The following is an 11,500-nucleotide window of genomic DNA, read 5'->3' on the forward strand; positions in this document are numbered from 1 at the left end:
CAAACTGAATGATACATTTGGCAAACAAATACTCCCTTCATCTAGCTTGACCATGAGGCGCATAAACACAGTCTGCCTTTTATGCTGCTACACATATGCCCTATGGGACACGGCCAGCGATACCCTGCTAGTGGCCCCGGAAGACCTTGCGGCCTCCCTGGCTTGAGCCATTCCTGATGTGCAGGATGCAATGAAATACATTTATGGTGCAGTCCTGGACACCACAAACTGCACTGGCAGAGCTGTTGGCACCAATGAAGTGCTTCAAAGGCTCATCAGGATGAGATCGACTGGATTTTCTGTCGATGTGCAAGCTTTGCTGGTGGACATGCCCTTTGAAAGGTCTGTACTCTTTGGAAAGAAGGCAGACTCTGCGCTGAAGGACAGAGGGTCAAAGAACAGAAGGCCACAGCACATTCCTTGGGATCGACTTGTGCAAAACAATTTGCCAGTCAGCCCTATCAATGGAGGGGCTTTTCTAAGAGGCTGTCCAATAGACAACAGCCTTCACAACCAGTGATGCAGCAGGCCATTCAGTGCTCTCAGGCTGGACAGCAGGGACTCCAGTTTTCCAACTCACCCCCACTGCAACAGTCACCAAGGTGCTTTTGTTTGTCCTTGACTCCTGTTCAGCCAGTGGGAGGCAGGATTCAATATTTCCTCCCAGGTTGACAATACTCATGTCCGACAGATGGGTCTTACAGATTGTTAAAAGTGGCTACGCTGGGCCTTTTAGAAACCCCCCACCCTCCTTGCCGGCCTCCTGCTCTGGAACGAATTTCAGGCGAGCATCTGTCTATCCTGCTGCAGGAGGTGCATCTATTGCTCTCTAAGGGTGCCACTGAATGCGTACCATAATCTGAGGCAAGGCCTTTTATTCACATTTTTTCCTTGCACTGAAAAAGAATGTAGGCCTCATGCCTATTCTGGCTTCTCAACCTGCAAAAGGACAAATGTAGAAAGCTGAACATTGACTCAGATTCCCTCTTCCCAGGGCCTAAGAGACTGGATGGTGTCCTTGGACTTGCAGCACACATTGGCATGTACTAGTCCTGCCAGTACTAGCAGTTCATGGTAGACCAGCAGAACTTTCAATTTGCTGTGCCCCCCCCCCAATCAGCCTCCCCTCCGTTGTTCACAAAAGTGATGGCTGTGGTCGCTGGCCATTTTTTAAGGTTGGGTGTACATGTATTTCTGTATATCAACGACTGGCTGCTGAATGTGAACTCGTCACAGTCCCCTATAGACCACCTCTGGACAGCTGCTGAACTTTTAACATTGGGTTTCAGCATAAATAAGCCAAATTCCACTTGACTCCCACGCAGAGACTTCCATTCATTGGTGCTAGTTCTCTCTTCCCCACCTAGGGCTGACAGTGGTGATGGATGCATCGGTTCTGGGATTGGGGAGGTCATCTACGGTAGGTGGAGATTGAATGCCTCTAGTCTCCACAGAGAGCCAGCTCCACATTAACCTGCTGGAGCTATGCAACTATTGTTTCCCAGAGGGGAAAGCATGCCAGAGTCTGGAGCAGTGATCAAGCCACTGGCATCACCAACCACTCGTGCCAGTTTTTTTCTGGCTTATGATCCTACACTAGGGTATCACAACCTTGTTCCTTATCTCCTGCTGCACAAAGGAATGGTCTATCTAGAGGTGGTAAGCTCAGGGGTTGGTAGGGCCTGCATGGCGACTGCATCAACGGTCGTTGGGGTGGCAACAGCTCAGAGGTTTGGATAATGGACTCTTCTATCACTGCTGGTGGTGTGAGCGACCGCACCGGATGAAATGGAGCCTGGGTTTAACCTTTTCGGTGCTCATGACAAGCTGAGCTCGTCATGAGCCAAGGCGCTCCGGTGCTCATGACTAGCTCAGCTAGTCATGGCCCGTGGAACGCTCAGGTGCGGGGAGAATTCCCCTGCTGTGCTGAGCGTTCTACGGGAGCCAATGCTCCTGTGACGAGCGCCCCCCAGCACAGCGGGGGAATAACCCCCGCAGCGAAGAGGTTAAGAAGGCACCCATGGCTGCAACAGTCTTGATTTGGGGGCTGATATAGAGGACCCAGCTAGCATTGGGGAGGGGGTGCCCCGTCAACGCTAACCCAGTCGGGGCACCTCACAGTTCCATGCTGAGTGGGAGTTGGTTGCCCAAAGATGGCCTGCATTACATAGTAAAACTTCAACAGAGCAGGAATTGCTGCGGATCCAGGAAACTCTGGATACTGTGGAGGAGGAACCAATGCTGTGTATGCTTGTGGAGTGTCAGAACGGGGCCTTGAAGTGCAATGTCATGAGGGGAAAGGCCAAGCACACTGCCTTCTTTTTGTGCTTCCTTAAGTTACCAGGCTTTGAAGAGGATCTTGAAGTGGGAAGACTTTCTTCCACGGGATTGGCTCCAGGAACAGAGCCTAGATCTCCCTCAGGAATGGGGCCAGGCCAACTCCTGCAGCGCCGCTAGGAGCTTCATCGCCAGCTTGTGAATTACTTTGGAGTGCGTGGACTTGCCCGGAGCACAGGCACACCATGTGAGGATCCGACACAACATTTGTCTGTGGCAGTGCCCAAAACTTTATATCCTGTAGGTATTGAGGGGTGATATCCCTAAGCACTCTTGGAGCAAATGCTCAAAAAAAGGGTTGACAGAGCATCGAAAGAATGACAGTGGTGGCTCACTGAAACCATGCTGTTAGCACGGAAAGAAAGGAACTCATATCCACATACCAGGCCGTGCTGTTAGTTGACACCGCAAGGTCACTTCTAATGTGGCGCCGAAAGGTGACACATTCAGGCAATCAGAGGTACTGCTCAAGATTTTATGGATCTAACCTGATGCCTGGGGAATATTCAAAGATGGGAATTCAGAAAGGAACTGATTGCGCCATGGACCATGCAAAGCCCATTTTGTCTGGGTTATAAAAGAGGAAACTGAGAAATGACGAGGCACAGTGGCAAACAGAAATCTGTCAAGCTGAACTTAGTGCATTTAATTAGTGAGTATAAGCTATATTTATTATATTCTTGCCACTCTTCACAGAAGGGCTGACGGAGGACCACGTCTTCATGATCCATCAGGAAGTACAGGCTCTTCAGGACAAAAAAGCCATTGAGAGGGTGTCCGCACAAGATGAAGGGCATGGTTCTTAAACCCGCTATTTTTTGGTACCCAACAAAAGCTCTCCACCCTATATTAGACCTGTGCCCTTCAGAATGCTCCCGTTGGTTTGGGTTCTGTCTGCCCTGGAGACTGGATGGTAGCGTTGGGCCTGTACCTCCGTCTTACTGGCCCACAGGCATTGCCTTGAGGCCATGATCATTTGCAAATTGCTGTGCTCCCTTTCGGCCTCACCAGTTTGTTCATGAAAGTGATTGAGTTTGTTGCACCCCATCTGCAAAGTGGCTGTTGTAGACTGGCTCGCCCCAATCACTTGTCACCCACTACCACACTACAGTGCATTTTCTGCATTTCCTGAGGTCCACCATCAATGTTCTGAGGCCGCACATGACCTCCGCTCAGATGCTTCCTTTCATCAGAGCAATTCTGGACACAGTGCGATTTCGTGCCTATCCTCCAGGGCGGCAAGTCCAGGATATTCAGGCTGATTCTGACATTTTAGCTTCTATCCGAGATTTTGGTGAGACTGACTTGAAAAGTTGCAGGGCCACATGGCTTCTGCATTGTGCTGGTGAATCATGCCAGATAGCACATGCTGACTGACTTTATAGTGGGATCTGAAGTCCCTGTTGGCACATCATCGGGGAAATCTTTCCAACCTGGTCTAGATCTTGTAGGAGACTGCACAAGACTTGCAATGGGGGCTGACCTCCCGCCATTGGGTCAGTGGGAGCCCCAGTCCCCTCCAACCCCCCACCCCCATCCCCATCCCCCCCCTCCCCAAAGCTTACAGTAGTGACAGATGTGTCTCTCCTCGGTTGGGGCGACCATATCGGAGAGGTGTTAATAAGAGGACTCTGGTCGCCTTCAGATTCTCAACTCCACATCAATTTCTTGGAGCTTAGGGACATCCTCTTGACAATGAAAGCTTTCTTTCCATACATCAAGGGAAGGCTGGTTCAGGGTTTCACGGACAACACCCATGCCATGTGCTATTGCAACAAACTGGGTGGGTTTAATGTTGTGGGTCCTATGCCAGGAGACTCTGCGTCTTTGGACTTGGCTGGTGTACAAGGAAATCTTCTAGCTTGTACAGCCCATGGCAGGATCTCTGCACACCAGGGCAGACTACTTTAGCCGTAAATGCCTTAGGGATCAAGAATGGCAGTTACACCTTAGATGTGGCCCAAGGCCAGAGATGCATTCCACCTTAAGTGGGCCCCTGGCTTTTGTACACATGTCTCTTTTCTATCAAAAGTGATCATTCTTTTCATATAGGCCATAATGTCAGGCTGCCCTCTTTTTTTCCCCTCTCCACCTCATCCTTCTAAGGAAGAGGAGATACTCCATCACTTTGACCTAAAAGAGCTCTCCTTTTCTATTGATCACACCAATGATCACCAGATTAACGATAAACATTTTGGTGTAGGACTTTTGAAACGATTAATTAGTGTTATGCCACTGACTCTTTCAAGAAACATTCCGTTGTGTATGGAGTAGGAAGTAAACTACTATTAACTAATGTCATCTGCCCAGTTATTTAGCTCTGATCAGTCAAATCTCTCTGAAGAAGCTGCAAGACTAACACAAATAAAATAATTAAAAATAAAATGTTGCGTGTTCTGAGACACTATACAATGTATGATTTTGTTTTAACTAAGTGTGAGATTGTTTAAAATCATTCGCTGCTAAAGTTGAAAATGTTTTCAGCCTGTTGATGCTTTTTGTTTGGCAGGTGCGGCTAACACCACGGTGACTCCTACCAAATTTTCTCCAAATCAAGCCACCTTTGACGCAGCAAGTTTCATTGGTGGCATTGTTCTCGTTTTGGGAGTGCAGGCCGTGATCTTCTTCCTTTATAAATTTTGCAAGTCCAAGGACAGAAACTACCATACTCTATAAGATGTGCCATTCTGCTACTGCTGACAGCTCGCCAATAATATTGCATATTGTTCAAACCAAAATCCGTTCTGTTCTTGAGATTTTCTCATTTATGACAGTGTTTCCAAATACCCTTAATGAGGAAGACAGCAGGACACTTTCCCGGAACATCTAGGGAAAAGAAATGTGCATACTTCTATGCGCGCACATGCTGCATGCAACCTTGTGGTGGCTGTTTTACATGTGTTAGTTAAGGCAACTATTGATATTTTTTTCTTCCTATGCCAAAGGTGCATTTTATGGTTAATTTCGATACCCTTAAACTGTGTCAAAAATTGACAGGCCTATGACAAAACAGTACTACTGCTAGTGTACTTAGTTATTGTTCAAAAAAGGGCAGTATCTTGCAATCCTATTTAGAGCATACCTTTCGAAAGTACTAAATCAATGACGTGTTAGAAATTGGGTGGGGATGAGGTGTGTGATTTTGGACAATTTGTGGTTTTTCATACACTAGAAAACGACCAGATAGGTTTGTAAAATTGCATGGACTGTAACACATTAGGCAAAGTCAATTTTTTCTACATTAGAAATAAATGATGTCTTATGGGGTTTGCGGTACCGTTGGGGAAAAGTGAATGTTAATGAAGTATTTGTTCAAGGTCTGTATTTTTCAGCGAGTAAAAACGCTGCACTATCTATTCTGCCCCGAGCTAAAGAGTGCCTTAAAGACTAGTAACACTAGAAAGCATCTCTGAATCGTTCTTGCCATATTTGAATACGTTGAGCAGTTGCAATGAAGCTGTTAAATTACTATGTTGAAATCCTTTCTGATGTCCTGTTTAATCCCCAATGAGCTGTTTCTTTCAATGCCGGTAAAAGTCTCTAGCAATGTGAATATTATAGCTTTAAATTTGAAGGAGTGCTTTGCTGTAATTTAGTGTGCAATGTCTAAAAGTTGACCAGGATTCGGAGCAGGCCTCTGGGTGATAAGTAGATGTAAGGGCTACCGGGAAAATAAAGGTTAATTTGAAGTGTTGCTCATCAACCATTTGCACTGTCTATTTGAGCCACACATTCTTTGCAAATGCTGACAAATTGTGAAGCAAGGATGTTTTAAAAATATCTTGAAATGTGCACACTCACTGGTGTTTTGCCATATTTGCATTCTTGTTTAGCTTTGGTATGTTCATTTTATTTCCAATACCCAATTTAGCAAAATGATAGATGTTTTAAATCATTATACATTTTTAGCAGTTGCGATACAGCATTGCCAATTTAATAAAAAATAAAATATTGTTTTACTACCACCGAAATTAGTTTCAGGAGTTTTTGTCCGCCGTATGATGCATCTCCATAAGCTGTGGAAGTATAACCGGAGGCACGGGAATTATGCAATCCTGTGACTGCAGCGTTTTCAGTGTGATTATGTTGTGTCCTGTGACACAAGTAGATGCTGGTAGCAAAGTCGAGTTCAAATGTACCTGTTGTACTCATTTCTGCTGCTCAGCCTAGAATGTTTGGTGGGAGAGCTTGTTAAAATGTTGAATGTGTAAGACTGTCAGTTGGATGAAGGGCTGCGCAGCTGGAGGCCGCATAAGTACAACAGTACCATTATTCAATAACTGGTTCAAGTACAACCAGATGGTACAGAAGTACATCAGGTAGGTAGACCAGGTAGACAGGTGATGGTGATGTAGTCTGCCCTTAGTCCCATGTAACAGCAACCCCACCAGGAGCAGCCTGCCTGCTGCTCAGCCCATCTGTCATTCCGCACTCACACAGGCATCCAACATTCCGTGCATCACTGAATTCCCAACATTCTACACTAAACACACACACTGGCTGAGCAGCAGGAAGGTTGGTAAACTACAAGATAAGAGTAAACTATGCAGGGCATAGCAGATTATGGATTTGCCACATGATGCCTAATATGCAGGTTTAAACAAAAAAAAATGTTGTGGGCTCAAACGAATCAAATATAACTAAAATTGCAGTGATCTTTGTTGCCCCACAGTGGAAGGCCCTATGCAAAGTTTGAATTGTCATCTTTCTGTGTCTTGTGAATGCGTTTGGATTTTAAACTTGTACAAATGAGGTGAAACCTTTGGCCAGACAGTGTTAACATGTGAAAACATGGCAAAATTATGAATAATACGACCACAAAATGTTCCTCATTAAGTCACATATTTTGCCTTTTCTTGATGCATATTTTGGTCAATTCACTCATCATTTGCCTTTTCTATCTTCATAATGTAGTTAACTTTGCTGCATAATTTGGTCCTCCCATGCCGCATAATTCCAGTGTCCCGGAGTGTAACAAAGTTACTGTAGAAAATGGAAACCTAGTTTAAACATGGACTTCTTTTGGAATACTGATAGGTTTGCGGGATACCCCAGGTAGTTTGCTGGCTTTCAAGTTGGATACCCAAAGAACTAAAGTGTTTTATTATTTTTATGTGGCAGTATTTGAGTGGGGAATTAGACATGGATTTATGCTTCACACGGGAGCTAAACTGTTTTATATATTAAACCTTATCAGACGGACCGTATCCAAGAAAAAATTATGTTGCCAACTTCTCCGTATTCTGTGTGCAGCAGAATTTCACACTTTGCGTTTATCGCAATTTGAAACATCGCTCTTGCTATCTGACTGATTTTTGCTGTGAACTTTGTCACAAGATTTGTTTGCCACTTCTGTGGGAGTTTGGTACTTCTCAACTCTGACTGAACTTAGTAAAATATTCTTTAATGTTGCAGTGCGTTTTTGTAGTGATAAAGGTGGCAGTATTGTGGTGTCTGTTGTATTTGAGTTATGCTTACTTAGCACTTGCAACGATAGTATTGGAATGGTTTAGCTTTCACCGTGTGTAAGCAGTTTTTCAGCCTCAGGGTGACCACCATGCTACTATTTGTGGCACTTGTTCAATCTGGTTCCCAGCAGGGACTATCAAAGGGCATATTTGGCTTATTTGCTGTTTTGGCTCCGCCAAAGGATTAGGAAAGTAATGACCTACTGTGGGAAAGGCGAGACAGTTACATTCCGTGGGGAACATAAATTAACTTCCGGGTTTCTCACTCCACCCCAAGTGAATAAGCCATGGCAAGGATATTTCGATCCCCTTGGTACATTGAAGAACAATCTATGGATGCAGAAGGCTGGTTGGCCGATAGGAGAAATGTTACATTTTCTACTCCCTGAAGAGTGTGTTGCTCTTTTCTTTGTGACCTCAGCATTATAACTTGTTCAGCCTAATTCTGTGAGTTATACTATACGGGGTGGTTAGTGCAGGATGTCACATAAATTCTGTATTTTCATTAGCATATTATGTGTAGAAATGCTTCAGCTTTCATGAACCGACCTCCAAACGCAAAACATGAATTTGTCTTCAGGAGTTCATTACTTCACTGCTATTGAAGAATCAAATTTGCATGAACACTTAACTTTTAGCAGCGAATAGCAAACAGTGCCAATGTGAGGGCCTTCCACAGACCCCTAAAATCTTTACATGAACGAACCCCCAGTTTTTAGAAACAGATTTTATTTGTACACACTCAAAGGAAATCTGAAACTTCACTAAAACATATTTTAAACGTTACTATTCATATGTAAATTTTTTAAGGCATATATTTTAAGTTAGACTGCATACTTTCCAGGAACAGTATGTATCTACTTGCCTTTAAAGTGTGCATTAAAATGTTATTTAGCAAGTCACTAGATGAAATATGAATCATTTGGCTAGCTAATCGGCGCATATCCTTGTGTGTGGGGGGAGTTGTCTCTCCATCTGTTTCCTCAAGTCCCGAGTTTGCATTAAAGAAGTATCACTCCAAAATCAAGTAATGGAGCATGATAACATAAAGCCAGAAAATCCAGTAGTTACCAGAGTATGGTTCTGTTCTCTAGTGTTGTACCTTTCTCACTGCTGTTTGATGGTTCATCATGTGTAGTACCACTTCCATTTTTTTTATCTTGTGTACTGCTTCTGATCTCCAGAATTGACTCTTTCATAAATTCACGTACTATCATTGAATCATTGCCGTTGTGGAGCTGGGTGTCCCCTTGTATCCTCTCAATAGCGATTCTGTGTTAATGGACATATACGGTTAAGTAGCCTATTAATATCTAGTTTCAGAGAAAATCAGCTCTGTGACTACACCCTGAGAGAGAATCATCCTTCAGATTTCTACTGCCTGTCGTTTGGGAGGAAGTCCTCTAAACCTTTTCCCCACAGATAACTGAGTTTCCTTCAACTTCAACCTTTGATATTCTGATTCTGTGAAGATTTCTTATTTTGTTGAAATGATAATCTAAGGACAGAAAATGCCTAATGCTACTTAAAAAAAAAAAAAGTCTTCAGATCTTGTGGGACCTTTTGCATGATTACGCTACAAGAAATACTCCAGATGATACCAGAGGGAGATTTTATGTCAACCTTATACCTACAGGATACTTACCTCCATATTCCTATCCATCCCAAGCACGTAAAGCATCTCAAGTTCAGAGTGGTTGGCTGGCAATATAGTTTCAAAAAACCTCCCATTGGGCCTCAAATCTGCTACAAGAATCTTCACAAAGTGTATGGCTCCAGTTGCAGCACTTCTAAGGAAACGAGGAGATAGCGTTTCCCTACCTAGTTCAAGTTCAAGTTCAGGCATTTGTATAGCGCACTGCTCACCCAGAGGGTCTGAAGGCGCTTTGGGAAGGGGTTCATTATTTGTCGAATAGCCAGGTTTTGAGATCTTTTCTGAAGGAGATGTGGTTTTGAGTAAGTCGGAGGTGAGTGGGGAGTGAGTTCCAGGTCTTGGCGGCAAGAAAGGAGAAGGATCTGCCGCCCATGGTGGATTTTCGGATGCGCGGGACAGCGGCAAGGGCTTGATGGGACGATCTTAGTTGGCGGGTGGGTTTGTAGAAGGACAGGCGAGTGTTGAGGCATTCGGGTCCTAGATTGTAGAGGGCCTTGTGTGCGTGGGTGAGAAGGCAGAATGTAATTCTTTTGTTGACGGGAAGCCAGTGGAGGTCTCTTAGGTGTTCTGTGATGTGATCTTGGCGAGGGAGGTCTAATATGAGTCTCGCTGATGCGTTCTGGATGCGTTGGAGTTTTTTCTGTAATTTTGCTGTGATTCCGGCGTAAAGTGTGTTACCATAATCCAGTCGACTCGTGACCAGTGCGTGGGTGACAGTCTTTCTTGTCTCTAGGGGGATCCAACGGAAGATCTTTTTGAGAATGCGAAGTACGTTGAAGCAAGAGGATAAGACTGCATTGACTTGTCTGGACATTGAGAGAGAGGAGTCTAGGATGAAGCGACGGTTGCGTGCCTGGTCCGTGGGTGTGGGTGCTGAGCTCAGAGCGGAGGGCCACCAAGAGTCGTCCCAAGCAGAGGGGGAAGATCCTAGGAGGAGCACTTCCGTTTTGTCTGAGTTGAGTTTTAGGCGGCTGTGTTTCATCCATTTGACTACTTCTTTCATGCCTTCGTGAAGATTGGTTTTGGCGGTGTTAGGGTCTTTGGTGAGGGAGAGGATTAACTGGGTGTCGTCGGCGTAAGAGATGATGTTGAGGTTGTGTTGACGCGCTATGGAGGCAAGTGGACTCATGTATACGTTGAAGAGGGTGGGACTGAGGGAAGATCCTTGTGGTACGCCGCAGATGACTTCAGTGGCCTCGGAGTTGAATGAGGGAAGTCGGACTCTTTGAGTTCTCCCAGCGAGGAACGAGATGATCCAGTCCAAGGCTTTTCCTTGTATTCCGGTGTTGCTGAGGCGTTGTATAAGGGTACTCTGGCAGAATGTGTCGAAAGCGGCGGAGAGGTCAAGTAGAATGAGGGCCACTGTTTCACCGTTGTCCAGTAGTGTTCGGATGTCGTCAGTGGCTGCAATGAGGGCAGTTTCGGTGCTGTTTGGCTCGGAATCCAGATTGAGAAGGATCAAGGGAGTTGTTGGATTCAAGGAAGGCGGCGAGCTGGCTGTTGACGGCTTTCTCAATGACTTTGGCCGGAAATGGGAGGAGGGATATGGGTCGGTAGTTTTTCAGTTCGGAGGGGTCTGCTGTGGGTTTCTTCAGAAGGGTGCTGAGTTCGGCGTGTTTCCAGATTTCTGGAAAGATGGCAGAGTTGAACGAGCAGTTGATGATATCACGGAGATGGGGTGCGATGATGCAGTCCGCTTTGTTGAAGATGTGGTGGGGGCAGGGGTCGTTTGGGGAGCCAGAGTGGATTGAGTTCATTAGGCGGATGGTGTCATCAGTGGTGATTGGGTTCCAGGCGCTAAGGATGTTAGTTGGAGGAGTAGGATCTGAAGGGGGTAGGGAGGGTTGAACATTGGGAGTGTTCTTGAAGCTGTTGTGGATGTCGGCAATTTTGTTGTAGAAGGAGGATAGCGCATCGCAGAGGTCTTGGGAGGGAGTGATGTCGTTGGATGCTGCGGTAGGGTTGGTGAATTCTTTGACGATGTTGAAAAGTTCCTTGCTGTTGTGAGTGTTGTTGTCGTGACGATCCTTGAATGCTGATT

The 11,500-nt window shown here is 45.3% G+C and overlaps 1 protein-coding gene across 1 annotated transcript in view; it reads left to right on the top strand.

The window, feature by feature from the left end:
- CD164 (CD164 molecule) overlaps positions 1 to 6,308 on the top strand; it is a 255,457-nt gene extending 249,149 nt beyond the window's left edge. Inside the window, exon 6 of the mRNA XM_086926673.1 lies at positions 4,847 to 6,308. Coding sequence (XP_086782799.1) covers positions 4,847 to 5,013 — 167 coding nt within the window. The 3' untranslated portion in view covers positions 5,014 to 6,308. The remainder of the gene's footprint in view (positions 1 to 4,846) is intronic.
- Positions 6,309 to 11,500: the final 5,192 nt, after the last annotated feature.

Source organism: Lissotriton vulgaris, chromosome 6 (assembly GCF_964263255.1).
Source record: "Lissotriton vulgaris chromosome 6, aLisVul1.2, whole genome shotgun sequence".
NCBI lineage: Eukaryota > Metazoa > Chordata > Amphibia > Caudata > Salamandridae > Lissotriton > Lissotriton vulgaris.